Source organism: Onychostruthus taczanowskii, unplaced genomic scaffold (assembly GCF_017590055.1).
Source record: "Onychostruthus taczanowskii isolate IOZ18803 unplaced genomic scaffold, ASM1759005v1 scaffold3, whole genome shotgun sequence".
In the NCBI taxonomy this organism is placed as follows: Eukaryota; Metazoa; Chordata; class Aves; order Passeriformes; family Passeridae; genus Onychostruthus; species Onychostruthus taczanowskii.
The window spans coordinates 7,101,062-7,127,600 of NW_024500349.1; the positions used below are offsets into that span (position 1 = coordinate 7,101,062).

At 37.3% G+C, this 26,539-nt stretch overlaps 1 protein-coding gene across 1 annotated transcript in view; it reads left to right on the top strand.

Annotated features, from left to right (window-relative positions):
- The window catches only part of PLXDC2 (plexin domain containing 2), a 255,664-nt gene extending 231,571 nt beyond the window's left edge, over positions 1–24,093 (top strand). Inside the window, exons 13-14 of the mRNA XM_041408679.1 lie at positions 4,762–4,922; positions 18,395–24,093. Of these exons, the coding sequence (XP_041264613.1) occupies positions 4,762–4,922; positions 18,395–18,511 (278 nt within the window). The 3' untranslated portion in view covers positions 18,512–24,093. The remainder of the gene's footprint in view (positions 1–4,761; positions 4,923–18,394) is intronic.
- Positions 24,094–26,539: the final 2,446 nt, after the last annotated feature.

Consider the following 26,539-nt stretch of genomic DNA (forward strand, 5'->3'; position numbering starts at 1 on the left):
AATTGGAGGTTCAAATCCAATGGGTTTTTTTCCAGGTGGTCTTTTAACATCTGATCAAAATGCAAGAGCAAAAAGGAATGCCATGGCTTTTGGAGAGAAAAGCAAAATTTTATTTTCCAAGTCTGCAATGAAATTCTACATTTTTGTCCATCATTCACCTTTTGTTCCACATCACTTTATATAAAGGAAGTTTTCTAGCCAGGAAGTACCAGAAATTCATCTATTTCTTCTCAGTTTTCCTGCAAAATGTTTTGTATCTCTGTTCTCACAGACAGAGAGAGTAATCTCTGGAAATGAAACTCATTCATATTATAAGAGGTGTAAATGTTTGTATCACAATTTTGTTTTCTCATATATAAAACTATCACAGTAGAAACTTTTTGTAAACTTTAATATTAGATAATAAAAAACAATGTATTTCATTATTTTACAGACCTCAAGGGTTAATATGCAGTTTTGAGAAAAATAATGTTGGCAATGTACCCTCAATGTGTTTACAAAGAGCAAGTAGCAGTTTGTAAACACTAAAAAGCAGTCTCAGTTTGTAGACATCTTTGTTCTGTGAAAGTCAGCATCATAGTCCTGTGTGCCATGGCAAAACAAGATTTTCAATTTTCATTCCATGAGGTTTTTTTGTTTTTCTACTCCAAAAGAAGCTAGCCCAAGGATAACTGGAGACATAATACTTATTTTAAATCAAAGATTTTGTAGTGCTTATGTGTTTCTAATGGAAACAGTAGGAACATTTTTATTGATTTTTCACTTTATTTTTTAAACATTCCAGTATCAGAACAGCTATTTCTTGTTCAGATTCTGTGCTTTTATATTAGGGAAAAAAGGAAACAATAGGAAGATTTTTATTGTTTTTTCACTTTTATTTTTTTAAACATTCCAGTATCAGAACAGCTATTTCTTGTTCAGATTCTGTGTCTTTATATTAAGAAAAAAAGGCTACTTGCTCTTTCTATCCAGTCATTCAGCACCTAATGAGAAGCAGACTGACCTTGGAGATATTAAAAGGCTCCTTTGGCTTAAAAGTTTAATGCATTTAAGAGTTTGAGAAGACATTATAAATACAGTGTGTATTATATGTAACAATTGCTTCTTGAGCATAAGAAAAGGAAAATCTGGGAAAAGTTCCATAGAGAAAACTCCTTTTGGGAAAGGATTGATCATAAAACAAATAGCTTTCCATGGGTTCAGCCTTGCCTGGAACAGACATGCTGTGATAATCTTAGTAAGACTTCTACACCTGAAAAAGTTTCCAAATCCTTGCCTTTTTATCTATTTCCCTTGGTGGCTTTTTAAAAGAACTGACAGTTGATTTTGCAGCAAAGAGTATTTTCAGTGTTGACTACACTGTTTATTGTCTCTGTGCAAAGAGAGTGAAAATAATTTCTCATGAGTATTTGAGCCCTGGGGTCAATGGGCTGAATTTCCATTGTGGAAACTACAAGTTACTTAAACTTGGTGTAATTTAAGGAAAGAATTTCTTTTGTTTTTTTTGCATTTGGCATCCTGATCACTGCACTAACATCCACACAGTGCTCGACCCTTGACTAGCAGAAATCTGGGCAGGCAGTTGACACCTGAGAAAGAGACTGTGTTCTAGTTTGCAAAGCTGGATGCTGAAAGCTGAGAAAATATCAGATCAAAAGGGATTAAACTGATGACCTTTATAGTCATCAGGTTAGGACCTTTTCTGAAGTCCAGAACTCTTTAAAATGCAGAATATGATGCTATGTCTTCAACCATATCATAGTAACAATACAAATTGCTTGTTTAGTGCAAATCGGCCTGAAAGTGCGTACATGTGACAAAGTAATTTTTGATGCACAAATGTGCATCAAATGTGACATTGAAGTAAAGAGTATGAAACTGTCAAAAAGATAATTATGAGACAAAGAAACTATGAATCTTCTGCTCCTTTGCAGGAGCCGTTGCTTCTCAGTAGGGTGACTCAGAGCTAACTGATCGCCAATGGGAATTAACAGTCCAGCCAAGAGGATGTACAATCTAGTAGGCCTTTTCTGATGGCCTTTCAGTTACTTAATTTCCATTTGTATGGCAATTTGAAAAATATGTACAAGTACTAAATATTGTTACAGTTCATGAACAGAAACTAAGACTGGTGTTTCTATCCATTTGTCTGTTCTCAGATGAAGTGAATATTGATGGTTATGTCAAGCAAAAGATTCTGCTGTCTGAAAATAAGAAGAATCTTTTTTTCGGTCACCTTTCTTTCCTGTCTTCTCCATGAAACTTGCATCCTTTTTTATATAGTTCTCTAACTAGTAGAAAGTGTTTTAATGACCCTTTAGGAGACAATTCTGAAAATTTGAAAAATAGAACTTCCACATTCTAGGTATTATCTCCTTTCCTCTACTTCAGTATAAAGAATTGCCTGGAAATGTTCACAGTATATATTGTGACAATGAAATAAAATAAAACAAAACAAAACAAAGGCTGACAGCTACTTTTCCATTTCAAAACTCCTATACATTTTGTGAACTAAGCTCTAAGAAAGCAAAGTAAATCCCTTTGTAGGATTTAAGCAGGGAGAGACCTGGTTCTTGGATCCTGTTCATACATAAACTCAAAACTCATGTCCAAAATCAGTACAATTAAAACTGAAGTTCCTATGTGAACAGATACTCATGAACTTTAAAAAAAAATGATACCTGCAGGATTCGGCTGTACCAGAGTGGGTATTATGCTTGCAATTTTTTATTAAAATCATTAATGTTTCCCACATGCTAATTTATCTTCCCAATCTATTGGGATCTTTTTCTTTATCCTCTGATTCTGTTATTCAGTTCCTTACTCCACAGACTGTTGCTGACTTTATGGGGACAGAACAGAGCAACACTGTGGGGTTTTGACTGTCCTGAATCAAGATTGAGGAAACATGGACAAAAGGGATATGTACATGAATCCCTTCTCTATACCCAGAGATGCATAACTATCACATGGAGTAATAATCAGATATATGTCTTGGCTAAGATAATGCATCTTCATTTTCCTTTTCTCCCTTTTGTTCCAATGGTCCTGTGCAATCTGCTGGGTGAGAAACCATGCTTCCTTAGTCTGGTGAGAAACATGCTGCCATACATGGGTGTATGGGCTGTAATGCTCAGATTAACTGTTCCTCTTTTCTTTTATTCCCCCTCATGCAAGACATTTACCCCTACCTGCATCAATATGCCTTTCTTCTGTATTTTTCCAATTCTCAGTTTTCACTTTAGTATGGAGTGTTCAACTCCAATCAGATGAATGGTAAAAGACCATGTACATTTATTGCTATTGTTGTTGCTGTTCCTGTTAATAACAATAACAGTGATTTGTTTGAAGTGATACTCAAACACATATCTGCCTTCAAAGAACAAATAGAAGGGAGTCCCTGACCTCAGAGAACATATCACACTTAGACAACCAAGCAAATATTTCAAGGGGATGGCGCAGCAAAAAGGATGATTGCAGATATCAATGATTTTCATTATAGCCACTTGCCAAACAAGCATGGTGAGAGGAAATTTAAAAGTGGGCCTGAAAGAGAATTTCTCATAAGCAAGACCAGACAGGTGTAGTATGGAGTAACATATGAAGCGATTAGAGGAATTTCCAGAAAAGCAGAAAGCAGTGGGAATATCACACAAACTCACGGAATATGCAGAGTTGGAAGGGACCCACAAAGTCCAATTCCTGGCCCTGCCCTGAACCACCCCCAAGAGTCACACCATGTCCCCGAGAGCATTGTCCAAATGCTTCTTGTACTCTGTCAGGCTTGGTGCTGTAACCACCTCCCTGAGGTGCCCAGGAACACCCTGGATGAAGAACATTTAGGAGAATGATGAAAGTTGGTGAAGTCAAATTACCAGAAACACCTACTGGTGTTTCTTAAACATAGGACTTCTGAATGGCTCTTTTGCCTGCAGAAGTGGACAGAACAGCAATTATTGTGTGCAAGAGTATGATGAAGAACAGCCAGTTCTACAGCTGTTGGTTGATATATTGAGAAACTTTTCCCCCAGAGGTTACGTTGTTGTTGAAAGGCTTTCAGTCACTTATTTTGGAAAAACTGTTGGCAAGTTGCTTGTGACACAGACAGCCCTCTTTTATCCTGACAGTAGCATAGCATGAGTGGCTTCTTGGTATCAAGTTTAGTAAATGAATTGTCTTCTGTAATACTTTGGTATGGCAAGCATTCTATTGAGACCAAGATCAAAATATTGCAGGATATTTGTGTCCATCTGTTGCACTTTTGGCTGTCTGATTCAGTTGCAAAGAGCAGTTCCAAACTCTTCTACAAGCTAATGAATAAGGCTTTCAGAATGTGTTTAATACCTAGACCTCACAAGGGTTTGTGGCATGTCTCAACTGGAATATTTAAAGAAAAATAAAAAGTTCAAAATGTATTCAATTAGTACTTTTTTCTCTGTGGGACAATCACAATCATTTTATAGGAAAATCAAAGCAAAATGTATTATAAAGGCAATTAGGAACTTCAGACTGTCCATTTTAATTTCAAAAGAAAGGATATTAATATCATTTATTGAATTAGAATCAGTAAAACATTTGAAAGTCTCTTCATTAGGATTATGAGAGCACCCGGTTGTAGAAAAGAGACATCTAATATCTTTTTCCAACTAGGGCTGTAGAAAATGAGGTACATGTGACACAGAAAAAGCAAATTCTCAGTTGCCATCTGTGTAATGGGATGGGTAAAGCATTACTGTGCTAAGAAGTGTGCTCTTTGTGCAGCTTCAACAGATGACAGTGCGGCGGAGAAGAAAGGTGGAACGCTTCATGCCGGGTTAATTGTCGGCATCCTGGTCCTGGTCCTCGTTGTGGCTGCAGCCATCCTCGTGACTGTCTACATGTATCATCATCCAACGTCAGCAGCGAGTCTCTTCTTTATAGAGGTAAGACAAGAGCAACACTCTGTCACTAGTCCTGTCTCTTGACTAGGGTATTTGGAGTCACCAAAATAGATCTTTCTTAACTGAATCAAAAAGTGTCTTCGTGTTCATGGTGTAATCTTTGAAGAAAAGGAGCTCTCTCAGCAGGGGATATTGTTTTGTTCCTAGCATGTTTGTCATTCTGCTCTTTTAGCTACCATTGTTATTACTTCTTTTGCTTGTAGACAGGACATATATCTAAGAGATATATGTCAGATATCACACTACTTCTCTTTCCTGTCCTTCATTTTCCCCATAATAGCATTTTTCCATTACCTTTCCTGGACACTGTCAGTTTATTTCAGGGCATATAATTTTTCTATAATTTTCCTGTGGGGGGAGGAAAAAAGCATTCATTCTGAATCCTACAGAAGAGCTGACTTCTAGTACGTTTTTAGCTGGAAATTTCTATTAGCTGTTTCTTACACCATTTAAAGGAATCTTTTTACACTTTGTCTAGAGCATGGAAAAGACTATTTTCACCTTGTTTTTAACATCTGTCATTTCTTCTGCTCTTTCTATCAGTGTAGAGAGAAACAGACTCTTTTAGACCATAATTCATCTTACCTATTTGAGACATCCCCTTTAGGATTAGATAAATTGACATTTTTCTCCCTCAAATACAGATAGCTACCTTAGGTGCAGATACCTACATTGCAAATGTACACTACATTTAGTCAGTTCAGTTCCACTGTAGACAAAAATATGAGAAAGGGAAATTCTCCATGGGCTTTTGTGTCCACAAAAACCCATGAATACCTACACCTCCTTGTGGTTTCTTTTTTTTCAACTCAGCAGCATTCCTCTGCCTTGTGATAAGTATAGATTTGCTGAACACGAAAGAAAGGGATGACTGTTCATAGCCCCCGCTTGTGGTATTCCCTTCCTATGAAGAGCCCGGACACTTACTATTGGACAACAGTGAAGATGCAGAGCCACTGGAAGTGTCACTAGGGACATACCTTAGGGATTGCTTAGGTAAAAGCCTGGACCAGGAAGATGTCGACATTTATTCTTAGTGACAGCAATGAGAATTGAGGTGAGACATGAAGATGAACAAAATGATTCATCTTTAACATCGTATTATAATAAATATTCTTCTTAGATGGAATAGTATTGACAGAAATCAGAATGAATTGTTTATTGGTACTCCTGTTCTAGTAATGTAACTGTGCTAACCATCAGGGAACAGAATCGATATAATAACACATAGGTTTCTCTCATGTTTATGCAGCATTTCAAGCCAGCTCACTGTTGATATAGACAAACAAAATTCCACTGAAGTCCTTCTATGAAAGAGAAGGGTTTGTCCCTTTCTTTTTTTCACACTCAGATCAAATTTATATGGATTGAATGTCTATTCTTCCACTCTAATAAAAGCAAGTTTCTTTTCTGTCTTAGTGTGGTAGAAAAGGCTAAGTAAATGGCAGCATGTTAATTTATTTCTTTCACTGATATCATACTCATCATGCAAACAGAGGTGTCTTAATCAGTGTTGTTAAACTCATTCCACTGAATCTAATCCTTAGATGCCATTAATCAATCTATTAATCTATTATTAGTCACAGCTAACATGCCTTTCAGCAAGTAATGTAATCATTTAGAAGAAATAGAAAAGCATCAACTTTCTGTATACAATAAGGAGAAATCAGTCAAAATAAAATTTATGCAAAACAGGGTATAACCTACATTCTCTATTGGTTACTAGGATAATTGTGGTACTTATGAAGGACCAGCATTAGCAAGAATTATAAAATGTACTAATCATGAATAGGTGGCCTTTCCCTGTGAGTGGTGCAAGGGATGAAATAGGGGATGACTGTCCTTCAGGCACTTACACAAACGCCAAAACTTTAAAACTATTTTTGATATCATAAGCCTGGAACAGAACAAGGTAATCCATTCTAGAAATCAAATTGCTTTTAGTAAATTTAATAATTTAATTTTTAAAGAAAAAAAGTTGTTTGATCAATTAAAAAATAATGTAGATAAGATGTTTTTTTCAAAAAATAAGTAGAACATATTATTCTTATATTCATCTGATCTATAGGATCTACATGTTCCTAAGGAAGATTTACATGTTTCCAAAGAAGAAATATCTTCCCAAACTTGCCTTTTGAAAATGAAGTACAAAAAATTATCAGGCAAAACTGGTATAAATAGGCCAGTGTTACAAGAAATCATTCTTTGCTGCATTTGTGCAATTGAAAAATATCTGAGTAAACTGTTACAGATAACCTGATAGCCCACACAGCACAAAAGACAAGCTGCATCATTTATGGGAAATGAATGAAATATGGATCTGATGTTACCATTCTAGGAAAAGAGCTCAAGAGGAATTGCCATGGGCTTGGTCATGAAATAAGAATAAGAACATAAATATTTCAGAAAATAATACTGTTTCCTATGAGTTTCTTGATTAATAAGCACATTGCACAGTGAAAACAAGATGTGACAGATGGACAGGCATCTCCCTCCTGCAGATGTCTAAAAAATTAGAAGTACACTGTAGTCTGCCATCAAGTCTTCAAGCCAAATCAAGATCCACATCACTTTATGTATCATTAGTAATTAGTATAACTCTAATGCTGTCCAAAAGAAGGAACAGGAACCTGGCACATTTGTGTTTACTTTTAAGGAAGTTATTTTATGGAGGCATCATAGACATTAAATATAGCACTCATTCAAAACTCTAATATAATTGATAGAGCAGCTTCTTTTTACATCTAAGATAATGCCACTAGTTGGTAGGTAAAATGTCATTTTCAATCAGATTTTGTTGGGGTTTTTAGGTTAAGGGTTGTGTAAAGGAATTTTTAGTAGATTTGTTTTATAGTCATAAGTGGTTACTGAATAAAGAACAGTGTAATAAACTGATCCTGTATCTGAGGCTTTAAGTCTCTTTCTTCCTTGTGTTCTCTGCAGATATCACCCAATATTCACTTACCTCCTCACTCTGGTTCTCACAAAGCTCATCTCAAATCCAATTCATGTTTGTCATGAAGCGAGCTCTTCCAGATAAGAATAAATACACCCAGACTTTGACTGTGCTGTTTACCCTTGCACTGATAAAGGCAATCTCTTGTGGCACCTCTGAACACCATTAAGTGATGTCCTGAGTGCAGGATAGTTGGTTTAAATAAACAATACACAAAAGCCAAGAAAAATACCATTTATTACAAAAGCTATTGTCTTAGAACATAGCAGCATTATTTTATTACATTTTTACCTTTTAAGTCTGAGGAAAATGCTTCCCTAGGGGTTTTTGTTCATGCCTGTTGAGCAGAACACACATGTGCAGCCCCAGCAGGAATAAAAATAGCTACTTTGAACTAAGAGTGTGAGAAGTCTTAAATACCAGTGTTATTCAATTTGCCTATGGTAGTGTGCAATTTTAAAACAATACCATCCAAACAGTTCAATGCATTTTCAAAATAGTTCCACTTTTTGTTAAGTGTGTAGAAGATTCAATTCAAAATGCACTGTTTTCCTGTTTCTTCCAGCCTCTATACTGTTCAACATGGGTTTTACTGTTTAGGTTGGACACTTCTCTGGTGGCCCAAAGATAGAAGGAATTATCAGCTTTTAAAGTCAAGGGAGCTTCAGTCAAAGTTCCAATGAATGCAGGCTCTTCCTAAGAGTTAAGAGTAAATATTGACAAAAGATTGGCATGCAGAGTGACAGGAGAGATATTGCATGCCTTAGTTTTCTATTTGCTTATCGTTAACCTTGCAGGATTTCCTCTCCATTGAATTTTATTTAGTTGCCAATGGTTTCCTCTCTTTAATCACATTACATACTCCTAACTTGAGGAATCCTGTGTCTCTGTAGTATGCTGTGAGCTGATTTGGACTGATTTTTGTAAAGTAGGATACATGTCAAATAATGCTCTTCATTACTTTCTCAATAAAGTTTGTGTCAGAAATCTAGCTATAACATATATCACTACACATTAGATATAGCACAATTAAAAAGTGATTGGTTGATTGATTGATTGATTGATTGATTGATTTACTAATTTATGTAGTATACTTGTATTCGGGATGTGAGGTTTGATGGCCAAGAAGTCAATCATAATGTCCTGAATGTCATGGATTGCATACTTGTGATACAGGTCACAGCATAGGTGATCTAGAGGTCCAGAGCTCAATGTTAAGAGGAGTAAAGAAATTCCCAGCCGAGCCAGATGGATTTGCATAGATTTCAATGAGAAATGGGCTAAATTGAAGCTTTAGTTTGATATGTTAATTCTTCCCTTCTTTTTCCCCCTCCTGTTCTTTCTTTTTCCTGTATTTTTAGTCTGCAATTATTTACATGTATGTTTGAACTTGGGTGTTGAGAGCAATTAATGTCAAGGGAACGTTTAGCAAATTGAAAAATGAGGTACAAGTTTGACTACTTTTTATTCAGTTGTCTTTTGCATGTTTGCACCCAGTTATCAGTGGACAGAAGGGTTGCATGACACAAGAAGTTTACACTTGCATACTTTGTGGGTTTCTTCCCTTCCTTCCTTATATTGTGATCCAAAGTCCTTTGGAGGCTTGAAATTTACCTCAGCTGTCATCACAGTGCTCTGCCATTGGAGCTCAAAGGCAATATGATCTGGCCACAGCTGAGAAGTGAAACCTGGTGGGATGGCTCCTGTGCCTGGAGTGCCCTGTTGGATGGTTACAGGCTCTTCAGGAGGGACAGGCAGGGCAGCAGAGGTGCAGGGGTGGCACTCTATGGAATAGAAGGTGTAGAATGAATGGAGCTCACAGCTGCCAATGGCACAGTTGAGAGCCTGGATAAGAATCAAGGGACAAACAAATAATGCAGATGCCATCGTGGGAGTCCACTACAGACCTCCTGGACAGGACAATGATGAATTATTCTTTGAGGAACTAAGGGACTCTTCCGAGTCAACTGCCCTTGTCCCTATGGGTCCTTCAACTTGCCAGAAATTAACTGGGAACATGACAGAGCTGGTACAACCCAGGCCAGAAGATTCCTAAGAGCTTGAATGACAGCTTTATGGAACAGGCTTGGAAAGATGCTCTCCTTGATCTACTCCTTGTCAACAGAGTGGATCTTGTGAGCAAGTGGAGACTGGAAGCAATCGTGGCCACAGTGATCACAAAGAGATCGAGTTTAAAATCTCTGTTAATAGAAAGAAAAACGCCAAAACCTTGACTCTGGACCTGAGGAGAGCAGACCTCAGACTGCTCAGGGAATTAGTGAGTAAGATCCCCTGGGAAAAAAGCTTTTGCAGATGCTGGCATCCATCAGTGTTGGTCACTTTTTAAACATCACCTCCTAAGGGCACAAGAGAAGGCAAATCCCAAATGTCAGAAATCAAGTACACAAGGCAGAAGGTCATCTTGGCAGAACAGGATTCTTCTCTTAAAAATAAGGAGGATAAGGAAGGTGTATGCCCAGTGGAAACAAGGTCAGGTGACATGGGAAAAACACAGAACACTGCAGGCCACTGTAGGGAGAAAATTCATGTGGCCAAAACTCAGCAGAGCAGAGCTGTGGGGGACAATAAAAAGAGTTTTTTCAAGTATGTTAATACTAAGCTGTGTAAAACAACATTGTCCCGTTACAGGATGAGGATTGTCTCCTCACAAACAGGGACAGAGACAAGGCAAAGGTGTTTAACACATTGTTTGCCTGTCTTCAACAAAGATGATAGACCAAGGGTGCCCTGAGCTGGAGGACCATGACTGCAAGAATGATCAACTCTCAGGCAAACCTAAAATTTTGCAGGATCTGCTGGTCCAGCTGGATCCCTACAAAGCTACAGGGCCTGGTGGGATTCATTCAGAAATCCTCAAAGAGCTGGATGATGTCATCATCCAGAAACTCTCTCAATTATTTTTGAGCAGTCTTGGTAATATGGAGAAGTCCCAGCTGACTGGAAGCTGGTGTAAGCTGTCTGAACTTTCAAGAAAGTCAAGAAGGAGGATCCCATAAACTACAGGCCTGTACATATCTCTTTCCAGAGATACTGGAGAAGGATTTGGGGTTCCTGGTCTGTGGCAAGTTGAACCTGAGCCAGCAGTGCCCTGGCAGCCAGGAGGGCCAACTCTGTCCTGGGGGGCATCAGGCACAGCATGGCCAGCAGGGCAAGGGAGGGGATTGTCCTGCTCTGCTCTGAGCTGGGGCTGCCTCACCTGAAGTTCCGGGGGCAGTTCTGGGTGCCACAATGTAAGAAAAATATTTATTAGAGAGAGTTCAAAGAAGGGCAACAAAGATGGTGGCTGAGGTCTCTTGATCCTCTCCTGGAGGAGACTGAGAGGAGACCTCATTGGAGTCCACGACCGCCTCATGAGGGGAAGAGGAGGGTCAGTCACTGATCTCTTCTCTCTAGTGACCAGTGACAGGACCTGAGGGAATGGCCTGAGTTGTGTCAGGTGAGGTTTAGGTTGGAAAAGTTTCTTCCCCCAGCACTGGGACAGCTCCTCAGGGCAGTGGTCACAGCACCAATCTGACAGAGCCCAAGAAGCATTTGGCAATACTCACAGGCATGGGGTTGGACTCTTGGGGATGGTGCTGTGCAGAGCTGGGAGCTGGACTGAAGGGCCCTTCTGGGTCCCTTCCAGCTCAGCAGATTCTGTGATTCTGTGATATGAAGGTAAGGAGTGAAATACTGGGATGTCTCTTCCCAGATGGACACAATGACACATTGCCAAGCATGACTACAGGAGGCTTGACAAGAGATGAATAAAATTTTACTTTGGCGATTCTCTGGGGGCAAAGGATTTTAAGGAGTCTAAAATGACATTTCAAATTAGGACTTCTTAACTTCAGTCAAAAGAGCCTTTATCTTGTATTCCCCTTATAGTTACAAAACTTACTAACATATGTGGACTCTGAAGCTGTAAGTATATGAATGAATTCAGAGCTTATATATTAGTGGCTGTGTATGTATTCATAGTAGTTATTATGTCACTGAAAAGCAGTGTGGGTGTTTGTGGTTAAAAATTAACATTCTTTTGAGCTGAGATCCTATTTTGAAGGTACACCTTTTGCCTTCATGTTCCCAGCCTCCTTGGCTTCCAAGCTTTTTTTTTTTTTTTAATTCCAGAGCGTTATTTTGCTGGTTCAGCTGCTTAGAAACATACTTGTACACTTACATCACACATATACACACACCTATCTTTTTTTGGTTGTTTGTTTTACTTCATCTTGGATGTTTAAAATAGATAATTTGAGGAATCTGTTTAAATGGCCACACAGAGTGTTGAACTGGTGCTATCAAGACAGGGAGTGACCTTCAGGAAAAAGACAAGGATGGAGCAAGAAACAGATGCAGATCTTCAGCAAACACATAATAGTATGTGATCAGAGCATGGAGAATGCACCTTGACTCCTCTTGATTCTACTTAAATTATGTCCTTGATTTAACATAAATTATGTATTTGCTAGTAAATTAAATAAGGTTGTGACTGATTTTTAGCATAAAGACCTACCAGCATGAAAGGATCTGCATTCCTGTCATTTAACTCTGCCTCACTTTAAGCTGACAGCATGTAAACTCTTAGCATGAACTGAGGATGATTTCTAAATACTGAGCTCTAGCTGGGGTGGTCTGAAAAAACACTGATTATTGGGGTTTTTACTAAATGATGGGCTGTATAGGGGATTGTATCTGAAAACTGTTCACTGTCACACACATCTAGCAGTAGACTTTCTTCAGATTTTGATCTTCTGTTCATCCCCCTGTCTGCTTAGCGGAAGGAAATAATAGAAGATAATAGTTTAAAATGTTGAAGTTCTTGGTATTTCAGAACTCAGGAAATAAATGGACATTTCTGGGTCACCATTTTACTTCTCTGCTTGTAACAGCACACCACAAATAAGAGCCAGATTTAACATCCAGCCATGTTTTCCATGTGCCATTTCTAGGTTTCTGCATTAATGTCACAAATGCAGTGTACGTCTTCAAACAAACAAGAACTAAATAGGAGACAGATTTAAAAAAAAAAGAAGGGTTTTTGTAAAAAGAATGAGGTCATCAGCTGTCTAAGCCAGGTGATGGAGCTCACATAGCTTTGCTGTTTTCTTCTGGGATATGGCCCATTGTTTTTTATAGGGGATTATGCTTTTAGTTTGAAATAGGCCTAACATGGTCAAGTCGTTTTAGTCCAGATGTTCAGGCTGAATTGTGTTTCATGAAAATGATGATTAAAAAGAAGAGAACAGGTATCATTTTTCTTCTCTTCTTTTGAAGTCCTGGAATTTGGAGTATTGTCATTGATCTCACTGTCATTGCCTAGTACTGATAGTAAAGTTATTTTTCCAAAGCTTATCCAGCTCAGCAGGAACCAGCAGTTCAGCGAGGGAAACATAAATCGACCACAAGGGAGAAGCACTAAAATAAATAATCAACACTGACAATAAAAGTCAAAGGTGTAGAGGAAGGAGGCATTCTGTTTCTCGTCCTTCAGCAGCCAGCTCCTCAGATGAACATAAGACTGCAAAAAACATTATAGAAAGATGGTTTAAATCACAAAAAGATACATTAAACAAGTACTTCTATCAAAAAGAAAAATAAATGAAGCCTGTAAATGACTCTACTAAATCTTAAGTCCGAAGCAATCCTTATTTGAAAACAATTTCTTCAATATATGAATTTCACATGGTGTCAGGCAATTGTTCTTTTCCTATTCCTGGGAATATATATCAGAAGGATAGTTTCAGATATTTGTAGCCACATCCACTTCTGACTGTGATTTGTCAAATAAATTGGGTGTTTCTAGAAGACATTAAAGACTAATGCACAAATTTCAGGTAACTTTGAGCACAAAAATACATGTTATGGTCACGGTAATTGGCAACAGAAAGATCTTTACTTCTCACAAGAAACCAGACCCTGACTACTGAGGCAGATTAACGCTGGACAAGTGCTTGGACTAATAAGTCTTTGAATAGTATCCAATTAATATTTAGTCATTTAGTCATTTATAAGACCTTACCATTTTGTTTCCTTTTTCTTATTCAAATTTAGTAAGTCATAACAGTTTTTCTGAAGGTTTGGCAATAAATCCAGAATTTTGATACATCCATATTTGCATATTTCCATATCATCAGAGTTAAATAGGGCTTCCTGACAATGTGTGGTTAAACAGTACCGTTTTTAAATAGATTTAAATGTGCCTATACTCCTGAATTAGACAAAGAATTTCACACCAGGGGAAATGTGAGATGCATTACTGTCTTCAGTAGACACAGCCAACCAGTCCTCTGGAAGTTTGAAAGATGGAAATACAGAAAAAATCAATACATAGAGGAGACAAAGCTGTGCCAGAGCATTCAATCTAAAAGGTACTCAATGACTTCAGCTTTTGCATAGTTTAGTGGTAAATCAAGTTTACTAGGGAGCTCTGGAGAGTCGAGACTGACCTTCTCCTGTTATGTCAAGTATTTATACTCAATATACTCAGTATTTCTACCAGTAAATTCAGTTTTAAAGAGTGTGCATGTCTTGATGAAATCCACAGTTCAAGTTTACTGCTGAATAGGAATGAAGAGCTGATGCATGCACCAGCACTCTGGGACTTTATGCTGGTTGACATATACAAAGAAACTTTTGATAGTGTTTTAGAAATCTTTCAGAACAAAACGTGTGTGGCAGGGTTGAGGAGATGACAGAGGGGCAAATATTTCATTACTGTTTTCCTTCTCTGCTCTTCTGACATTGCAGGTTTGTACAGAATTGCTCTCCATTTTTGTGTACTCAGGGAAATATAGACTAAGGATGGCATGGTGATAATAGAGGCTAGGATTAAAAATATCAAATACCTGTGGCCAAGTTCCTTTGGTCCATTACTGGTAGAAACTTGTCTTCACACAGATGTATGAAAGGAAAGGTAAAAGCTTAAAATTGCTGCAGCTAACAAAATATTCATTATTACAATTGCTTTTGATAAACTACCATCTCAGAAGAAAAGTGTTAAATTGCATAAATTTTAGAAATAATGTCAGCACCAAAAACTCTCAGATGCAGGGCATCAATCTTCAGATACCATTATTTCAACACAACTTTACAGAATTGTCCATCTTCCTGTAACTGATCTTGTAGCATTGGTTACTGTTCAGCATGAAATAGGATGGTCTACAGCTAGCAACTTGAAAAAAATCATTGACTGTAACACTAGAAACCATGTTCAGATCATAACTGTTTTATTTAGACTATATTCAATAAACTGCACTCAGATATGTATCAAATCCTTTTTTTTAACATGTCTAAGTGAGATTATATGATTTTCATGGATAAGCAAGGACCTTTAAGGCTCAAATACCCATGATATTGAAAGATGTCAAAAGAAGAAAGTGATCAAAAAGAATAATACACTTGGAGATCTTTCCCTGCAACCAGAGTGAGAAGTTACTTCAGTTTCTACCCTTTAGTTTTAATAGGCGGAATCCCCTCTGGTTTTCCCTCAGAAGTAAGAAAAATGGTATAAATTCTGTCTCTTCTGCAAGATGGATATAAATATAGTTATTTTAGTCTTTGTATTGCTGCAGGAAGTCAAACATCCTGCACAGCCATCAGCAGTGGTGTAATCAGACATAATGTAGGAAAATGAAAGGTAGACCTCACTTTCCATGGATTATCCAACTGCTGGATTTTTTTCCTTTTATCTTACTGATCTTCTATAGGAACTAACTTTTTTAATGTATGTCATAAATTATTTTCCTGCATCTCAACATATTTCTTCTGCATCCTGGTTGTGTAGGGTCACAAGTGCTTTTCTCTCAACTTCATCGCTTAAAATAGTGAAATCAAGGAAGCTTCAAAAAATGAAAAAAAAATACTACTCCTGTTTTCCTGCTTTGTAATACCCTGAAAGGAAGAAGGAGTTACAACTCTCCAGCTACAGCTCAGAGGATTTCCTTTAAGTGTTCTGATTCCAGAGGAAGAAACATATTTTTTCCAGCTAAAATTGGGAATTAGTTAATTAAGTACCCAGCTTGCTTTCTCCCTGTTTGGTTTGGGTTTGGTGGGGTTTATTGGTGTGTTTTGTTTGGTTGGTTTGTTTGGGGGTAGGGGTTTTTTTTCTGTTTTTTAAATAGTCTTCACAGAGAAAAAAGAGGAAGAATGCATTAAGTATTTCCTGAGCTACTTCATTAAATGAAGGAACTTTGTATCTCCCAACATCAAGTTACTTTTGCTTTTTTCAGTTAAAGCTGAAATATTTTTACAGCTTTCAAAGGGTTACATAAGGCAATGAACTGATAGTTTGTCAGTGCTCTCTTTTAAAACTGTCAACATGCACATAATGAAGCTGAAATTAAACAATCACTATAAAGGGAAAATCTCACCTCAGACGTGACAAGAAACTGCAGAAAACTGTAACTGCAATATTAGGAGATGACCTTCAAGTCTTTTGCTTTATTTCTGGAAAAACAACTCATATTTGCATCTTATGGCTTGTATCATTAAAACTGATACACATCTGTTCCATAACTAATCATGTGGAAAGGCCAATTAAAAAGAGTAGTACAAAATGGTAAATTTAGCATCTCTCATCAATGTAGCAATGAAGTAGTAACTAATCATAGGTAGACTTTAAAAATAAATTAGGAAGCAACTTAGTGTAAAACCCAGCTCATCCTCACGTGTTGCCATTTGATACTGTTTCTAGTTATTCTTTCCTGCTAGTTTTCCAGTGGTTTTTCCTTTTCCCTTTTCATTAGAGACCTCTCTATCAAATTCCTTTCTCATTTGTACCAGCGTAAGTCTCAAATAAACCCTTTACATTTAATTGCATTATTCTTGATTTACTTTAGTGAGCCTGTGAACAGAATATGACCCTTTTTCTTTAGCAGTAACCAAACTGTCCTTCTTAATTTTGAAAACACACAGAATCAAGCTTGGGTAGGAAAAACTCTCCAAAGTTTGAATAGCCTAAGTTTTCTTATTAGGAAGCGACATCCGTTAAAGAAGACAGTGTTCTGCCTTCCTATTTTTGTAGGAAGGTGCCTCACTGAAAAGTCTGGTATTTTAAATTACCTGCCAAACAGAATTTAGCTCTGAATGCCTCAAAAGTAACCTGATCCTGCAATGGGAGGAAAAGGAAGCAGTTGCTTTTATGAGGTATCTTTCTGAAAATGGTCGCTGAGGAAGACTGTACTGAACCTGCAGTCAGCTGTGCGGTTTGTTGGGAGCAAGATCCAGTGACACCTCAAGATTTCTTTAGTGAGCCCTGCCCAACAGCACCATGAGTCCCAGCAAAACCAGCGACACCCCTCAGCAGCATGAAGTCTCCTTTGTGATTGAAAGGAAATAAAAATGGGGTATTGTAAGGACAGAAAATCAAATGCAGTGTTTATATTCAGAATAAAAATCATAAAGTAAAATTATTTAGCTTTTGAGCTGTCAATGAAAATATAGGCTGTAACTTGTTTTCATTGATTCTTCTCTCATTTTCCTGCAATGTTTCTATATAAGTTGCTGTATTTCTACTCTCCTTCCAAGCAGAGTAACTTGTAACTCTTGTCAGTAAAGAGAAATTAATCAGTATATTTGGCAGATAAAATTTTCAATAGGGAAAAATCTTTTTAGGAAAGATTTTTCTTCTCACTGACTCTATGAAGGAGTTGAAGGAGTTTCCCTGTTTTTCTGAGAGCTATTCCCTTTGACATAATCTCAGAGTTGTCACCCAAAATCGGAGCCTTACCTGTCATTAATTAATTTAAAAATACAGATTGTTTGAAGCACTTTTCCTCCCTAGAGATATCATAATAATACAGGAATTGTTTTATCTGCCCTAGAAAATAACTGTTTATTTTCTCTGTTTATTAGCTGTTTCTAAAGCAGGCACCCAAGATCCTAGTGGAAACTGGTTAGGACTTCTTAAGGCTCCTGTACCCAAAGTTCTTAAGAGTAAAAATAAAAATGTTGCTTCTATTTGAACCATCAAAGTAGACTACTCAAGTAGAAATTATGGCACTTGAAATAGGAAGTCATTATTTTGAGAGTCCTGCATAAGCGTGCCAGAATTTTATCCTAAATAATATTTAAAACTAAATCTCCTGCCAACTCTGCCACATATTTTCCCGTGGCATAGAGTATATTAAAAACTCCTATGCAGAACTAGGAAGGAAGGGCATTGAACAGATCCCCTAGAGGTTAGTGGAGCATCAGTTCTTTATGAGACAAATCCGATAATCAACTATTTCAGACAGGAGCTATTTCATCCTCTTCATTGCTAAAACTAGTGGTAATTGTTTATGTGTTTGAGAACAGTCATCCCTCATAAATTTAAAAAGAGGTATCAATTCCTCTGACTTTTGCTGCTGCTGAACTGTGCCTTTCTATTCCTGTAACAACTACAGGGAGTGTGGTTTAGTATGAGAGGTCAAAATTGCAGAATATTGTTGATCTTTTTATTAACAATTTATTATAGTACCCTTCATAAAAATTTCTTTTATTATTGGTGTTGTAGAGACGTCCAAGCAGATGGCCAGCAATGAAATTCAGAAGAGGATCTGGACATCCTGCCTATGCTGAGGTGGAACCAGTGGGAGAAAAAGAAGGGTTCATCGTATCAGAGCAGTGCTAAAATTTCTGGGACAGAACACCAGTACTGGCCTACAGGTGTAAGACATTTATTTTGCCTCTCTTTAAAGAAAAGGAGCCCTAAGCTGCTGTAGCCTGATAGAAAGAAGATTCTGGATAAACTTTGTCCAAGAAGAAAAACAATCTAAGATACCAGATTACTACTGCACAGTAGTTTTTGTTAGTGGACTGAGACACAATGGTTCATGCAGAACACTTGTCAGTGGACACCTACAGTATCAGAACCATGGCACAAGTGCCATGATATTTGCTTTAGGTGTGGGGATGCACAGTAATCAGAAATATAATAAAGCTTTGGTGCGCAAGGGTGCTGCCCTTTGGTTCAAGTCTTCTCTGTTATCTCAAAGACTGAGGAAAAAATCTGTACCATTTCAGTGCAAAGGGCATTGATCACAGTGTGATTGAGAAAAGCATCTTAAGACAGGTAAAGAAACAGAAAAGGAATTTTCCAACATTTACATAAGCAGATGTGAAATACACTTTTCAATTCTAAATCAACCTGCCAACCTGAGTGATTCACAATGTAAATGCTTTCCAGGAATAATACAATGTTTCTTGTACATTGCTGATTACTAGGCTGCTAAACAACAGATTGGTAAGAACTGAAGACAACAGAGAATTTTCATTATGGTGGAATTATTTCATGGGAGTTCACATGACGTTTGGTTGATTTTCAATTTCAATGTTCACTAAAAAATGAATGATCAGGTTTGTATTAAGGTGTATTTTTCATTTCTCAGCAGTAGGTTGAAGTAAAGCAACAGATCCTTTTAGCTGCCAGAGAGCTTATGGACCATTTCTTAGGCAATGGGGTGAGAAAAATAAGATTTAAAATAAATGGGTTTCTACTCTTTGCCATTTCATTGTGAGTCCTTACTGAGAAGCACCATAGACTTCAATGCATCCCTTCCAGAGATTCAGATACAAGTGTTATTGAACCCTGCTGATTCATACAGTGGTTTTGTTTAATGCACATAGTAGTTGCATAAATATATATATAAATATATTTTTTTTTATAGCTAACACAAGGCGGGTTCTTGTGACTGTTAAGACTGCATTTTTGTCATCCAGACAAAGGAAATGAATTGCATTACTGCATATTTCCACTGAGTTGTAAAATAATCCTTAATATTAGAATATTTTTATGTTGTGTAGGGAAGGTGGTTCATGTAGTTGCAGTCCATAAACTTTCTGCCTATTGGAACCATTCTTTCTGTAAAATTGACACTTTCCCTCCCTGCACAGGGAAAGACAACACTATAAATTCACACCATCAAAAACAGTTACTCCTTTCAGGGAAGGGGTTTATATACATGGAGACCCAGAGCTTCCCTGAGGAGTGGAAACCTAAATGCTTTGATGATCTGGGCCTGAGGTATTGAAATGTAAAATTCAGGTACTGCATGTACGTTTCATAGCAGTCATTTACTATCAATTTTTTTACATACTGTGCAAGGCACTTGAATGATTTTTAAGTGAGGTATAAAACATTTGTGGTTTTGGATTTTGAGCAGTTTAAAAAAGTTGTAGATACCACCTTAATAGTACAGTTACTTACATTTCTTGATGCTTGTATGGCCTAAATTTGATTACTTAACGCTGTTAAAAAAAAAAAAAGCAAACATTATTTTTGTTATTTTGCTCAGTAAATACTACAATACTGTATTTTCTGTATTCTTTTGTTTTGGGTAACACATTTTTGTTTTCATCTGGTTTGAATCATCTAGCATGAGATTGAAATTGTTCAAAAACTAACTGATATTAATCTGAAGGTACTAACAAACACATTGTTTTGAAGCCTGGTTAAAAACCTGTGGCGAGTAGTCATTTCCATTTGTGTGGGTCTGCTGAACCCTTTTTCTAATAGGCTGGGTTTAAATTGCAGGCTTTTAATTCTGATAGCAATAACCAAATGTATGCACATATATATGGTGACACATTTTTATTAAATAAAAAGGTATCAGTGCACATCATGTAGGAACGTATTTGGTGTGCAATAATTATCATCAGTTTTTCTGGGAATCTTGGAAGTCCTCAGCTGGGGTTCATTACAAAAAAAAGCAATTGCAGAGCTTCTGGAATCCTGTTTGAAATAATTTTTATTTCAGAGAACATCATTGCAAATTATCCTAAGAATTTGCAAAAATCTACATAGTACTGCAATAAGTTCAAAGGATATTTCATATAAGTAAAGAAGATTTATATTATTGTGGGTTTACAGGTCTGCTCTTCATCTGATTCATTCCTATTTTTACCCAGGTATGTAATGTATGTCATGCAATGTAGCTGACAGAGTATTTGTGATATGAGTAGACAAATATGTCAGCAATTTTAAAATCTGATGTTTTGGTTACTTTTGGTTTAAGGCCCCTTCATAGCTGAAGGATGTTTGTTAGTATTTGCAGACTAACTTACATGTTATACTACTTCATAAAATAATAGAAATATTTTTTTTCATTTTTGTCCTCATCATGTACTTAGGTGGGAGATTTCACTGGTCTGCAGGGAGCATCATAAAATACTCCTTCAGGCTTTTGCCACGATGTTATATGCTGTGGATTATAACATGAGGAGTTGCTGGGTTTATTTAATAAGATTGATAGGCATATGCTTATGTCTGATAAGAACTGCTATCTGAACAGAGAACCTCCTGCATACTAGTGGATGTATAGTATCTCATTGGTGTCTGCTTTGATATATTCTGTGGTATGTTCTATTTATCCCAGTAGGCAAAAGTTAATTAAGGAATCTGTTGCTGTTTTGTAATTCCATCTGGTTTTCTAATTTTTTAATAATTAAAATTGCCACATTAAAAATTATACAAACATTAATCTAGAGGTCTGATAAAATATTGAGATTAACTGAGAATCCTATTCTTATATTTTTATAAAGCAGGAGGTTTAATTGACCCAGCCCAAAAAAATGTCATACAGCCCTCTCCCAGAAATCCAGCTGAAATGTTTTTCAACAATTCATAAATTTTCATCTAAGTGTCTGAAACAGTGGTTTCACTAGCATTCCCAGTGGTCCTTCATTTGAATCTTACTCAGAAAAAATGCTTGTTTACAGAGTCATTTATCCCAACAGTTATTTTAACTCTTAAACTTCCCTATTGAATTTATTTATCTAATACTATTTGTTTCAAGATCTGTCACATTTTTCCTTATTATTTTCCATTTTAGTGTCAACTGTTCCATAATGCCTAACTCTCAGTGCTCTGCTTCAGCTCATCCTCCTCCACAGAGATAAAGAAAAATTTGAATTCTAAGGACTCAAGGCACATTACTAAGTAGCTTTCAAATCTTATTAAGATGAAACATTAAATCAGATGTACATGTATATGTGCATGTGTGTGTGATTTATATATATATATATATAGACATAGATAAAGATATAGATCACCACACACAGAAATTATTGAAAAAAAAGACCCTACAATTTCCGAAGTTGTATTCATATATTAAGAAATTGTGGAACAGCTGAAGTGGAATTGTAATTTCATTCACATGTGCATACTTATAATGATGTGATTATTTAATTGTTCTCTATGGTTCTCAGTACATCCCATAATGTATTGGAATAAGAGAACTCAGATTTTTCACAAGAAACCTCTATGCCATATTTTTCTCCTCTTTGCTCAAATTTTTGTTGCATACCATCCAAAGCCTTTTCAGAAGACCTTTTTTTCATGGACTTTTCTTCTGTACCCATCACATTGAGGGATGTATACCCTGATTTATTTCTGCTCTGAGCATTCCCATGAAGGGAGTCAATTTTCCAGAGAACACCATATGAAAGAGTTCTTCTTTTCTTATAATTGCCCTTCTCATTCTCTACAGCTTCTGCTGCAAATGATATAGATATCTTGTAAGTAACAACCTACTTCAATGCACATTATTATTTAGCTTCAGATCAAGCTCATTTTACAACTAATGTGTGTGCTGGAATTCTGGGAGAAAAGATAATACATCACTGTATTCTGAGAAACTGTGGAAACCAAATTAAATTTGCACAAGCTGAACAGAATATTTAGCTTTGCAAAATTCACCGTATTTCTTGTTCAACAGAGTTCAAACTGTAAGAAAACTCGCTGCCTGAGTACCTGAGACAGCTGAGTAGTCATGCCATTAGTTTGCCATTCAAATGTGAAAGCAATGGAAAAGGAAGGGGTGAGCTGGTTTGCCAGTGAGCATGGAAGAGATATTCTTTTCTGTAAAGTGAAAAGAGTTCCAATGAAAAAAAGAGAATATTTCTATATTCTATTAGAGAACCTCTTGGATAAGCAAAAGAAACTCTAAATTGTAACACACATCATTTCATTTGTATAGGATATCTAAACAAGGTTTTGCAAGCAGTTGTCAGGAGCTGGCAGATTTTCACAAAGTAGGTGGGTGACTAGAGCATTCAGAGTAGCCCATGTTGGATCATGGTCCAGTTCACAGATCATGAAAGGGAATTTTTACCTTGAGTGCATACTGTGGAGAAAGCAATGGCTGTGTTATGAGTTTCTGATGCTAAGCAATGAAGCTTTGTATAAAGACAACATTTGACATTCACATAGAAGACATCTCAGCTGCACACAGCCCACAGGATTAGCCATGAGGAACAGAACTGGAATAGATCACAAATTTGGCTCAAATCAACAGTTTTGATCTCGGGGAATTTATTACCTCCAGTGAAGAGAAAGACCAGCAGCAAGCACTGCTGTTCACAGGAAGACCAATGGAATCCTTACGCATGTGCCTCTGCCTTCTTGCAGAGAACTGCTTGAAGCCTAAAAAGCCCCAGAAATAAATGCTACTGACCAACAGGGTAACCTTAACCCTAATGCTCATGTTTTAGACAGAGATTTCAAGAACTGATACCTGATACTAATTTCCTTATGGATGTAATAATACATTGGGTTTGAGTCTTGGTTTTTTTGGAGTAGGAGAAGGAGAAGGGAAAAATGCAGAACAGAAGGAATTTCAGTATTCCCAGATGCTCCAAAGGTACAGCGAGAAACCTTATTTACAGTCTTGAGAGCATTGTTACTGTGAGCCAGTGGCACTGAGTGGAAACACATGAGGTCTTCCTTCATGCCAGCTCTATAATTTTAAACTAAAAAAAGTCATCAGAACCACTGGCTTCTGTCTAAATCATGAGTCTATATTTCATCTCATGGATGGTTTATGTCACTCCTTAGGGAAAAAAGGCTTGAGTCACAGACAGGATTTTGAGGTGGAACAGTGTGCCAGTAGTGTTTTATCAGAAGCCAAATATGACAAAGCAGGATGTAGCTTGTGTAGAACTGAGAGAAACAAATCAATTTAATTTTATCAGAGCAGCCAGTATCGCTACGGCTGAAGCACGGATAAAAAATTCAAGTCTGTGAGCTGATTGGACTTGATTGAAACAATATCATAAGTCTAAAGCTGTCCTTTAACTATCAGTTTATGGTCAAATCTTTAGTGATTTTCTTGACTTTTTAATTTTTTATGGGGAAGAAAACACTTGAGCATGCCAAGTAGAATAAAGTATCTTTCTGACAGGAACAGAGTCTCATCCTGATGCAATTCTTTCCCAACCAGAACAGTCGCTCCCCTAACAACTCATGAGTTAACAACTCGTTTTAGTGGGTCTCCTGATGACTCCACAGGACATTCCACACTTTTTAACACAATTCTCTCTCTTGCAAGTTTTTTCAATACCTATATCCTGCCTTACATTTTATCCTTTGGTTCTTCACCTCTGACTTAACTCTGCATTCTCATTACTTCACTTTCTTTTACTCCTTTAAGCTCTGACTTATGTGTCATCATGATCACTTTTAGTATCACTCAAAATAAGCCTCTATCTGAAAAAAAAAACAAAAAAAAACTCCATTTGATTTTTCCTCTGCATGTGGGTTCTGGGTAAATAGAACTATTTGAAGGTAGATTTTCCTGTTATTGACTGGATTCTGTCCACATAAATTATCAAGCTAAATGCTGAATCTCTTGGATACTTTTTGCTTAGACATTTTGGTAAAACTCTTCAATTACAAACTTGTCCCAGATATTTATTAAAGCAGCAAAAGGACTTTAAAAGACAGACATCAAAACATTACTCTTAATTACATCCATTTAACTAAGCAGAAAAATTTACCGAATTAATGAATATAGATGCCTGTTGTTTCTGTGGTCTCCAGGAATATGGTGTTTACGGATATTAATTAAATTCTTCTCATGCAGTTTGCATTATTTCCTTTGGTTTAGCTCTTACTTGAAAAACAAAAAGACTATTTTGTTAATTGCTAATGTTAGCTTGAAAGAAATTTGGTTTATTGTCTGCTTGGGTGGCACAGCATTTCCTCAGACATCTAGAAACTGTTAGTAAGAAATATTACTTGTTCCTGTCTAGCTTTTTTTGGACTGCTCATTTTATTACTAGACTTTTTTTTTCAGTTTCAATAAGAGTTGTTAATTTTTTTTTTTTGAGAAGTAGCAAAACATACTGTAATCTGAGGGTCAGGTTTGGCTAAATACCATCAATGTTATCTTTTATTAAAGTTTTTCACCTGAAAAATTTTCAGCTCTGACTTGACTACGAGTACGTCAGGATTTCGCCACTGTTTTAGTGGCAAGCTGAAGCTTTCCAAAAGAAAACGGAATGCCTTTCCTGGAAATGTGGGTATTTTCACAATGACCTGTTTCCAGAAGGAATCCTCTTCCTGGAGAGATGAGTCTGGCAGTCCAGGTTTACCATCAGAGTGTGATTGAAAAAAAAACTAACTCTGCAAAACACAAACACTGTGTAGCTGTGCTATCAATGGATGGAATTGCTTCCAGCTGGGACCTGACCCCTCCACAGCCCTTCTCCAACATGGGCTGTGGGCAGGATGAGGGCAGAGCAGGGGCTGCTTGGAGGACTGCAGGTGCCATTGCACTCTCCATAAAACAGCGTGACCTCGTGCCAGCCTCTGCCTTGTCAGTGCTGAGCATGAGCCAAGGATCTCCTCAGCAGTCCCACGAGGTCATCCCCGTGGAGTGAGCACAGCCTTTGCCTCCTGCAGCCATGCACACACAGCTTGCATGACCTCGCACTCATCCACTCCTTCCAGTTGCTGTCTACCATGCATTTTGAGTTTTGAGTGCTTTCTCAGAGCAAGAGCACTCTGTCACCATAAAAGATGACACAAGTTCTCTCACTCTGTCTCTGCAGCACGCTTTGCATCCTGAGGTGAGGACCTGACAGATCTCCTTGCAGAATGCTGTCCTCCTCACCTGAACTGCAGATGAGCATGTCAGTGAGAGGGCTCAGAGGTTATCTTGGTCTGCAGATTTCTGCCTAGAGGGAAACATATGTGACAAGAAACCTGGGGAGTTTGCAATTGAGTGATTGTAATTTTTCATATAAGATCAGATACCTAAAAATTTTCCTAAGGATGTACATTTTCCTGTCTAGAGGTGTCGTTGGAAATTGTAGAAGTAGCAAGCAGTTTCAGGTTGTGTCTTTGTTTCAAATATACAGTTAAATCAGGGATGCTAGATTCCCGCAATCAGTGAGGTGTGGATTTTCAGATGTATGCTGCTATTTTACAAGCAACAGACTGGGCATAAGACAACCTTGCCCATTTATGTTATGTCATTTTTCATCAGCATCATCCTCAGGAATCCAGTTCACCAATATATAGATTTAGATATACGTTTCCCTGGAAACACTTTCTTGCCTGGAGCTGATGTAAAAACGCTCTGCATCACAGTATGCTGTTCCTAATTTTCTAGTTGCCTTAGGAGTGAAGAGAGGTAAAGCCTTCCTGCAGGATGCTGAGGTATCTGTGATGAGCATCATGAGCAATAAAGAATGTGCAAACACATATGCACAAAGCAAAGCCAAACTTTTCTCCCTGCTGCAGATCAGGAAATCGTGAGCAAGACAGTAATGAAATGAGATGAACCCTTCACTGCAGAAGCAATGAAGTGCAGTGTGGAGGCTTGTCTTGCTGTCATCTATTCTAATGGTTTAGAACAGTCACCTTGTACTTTGGGAA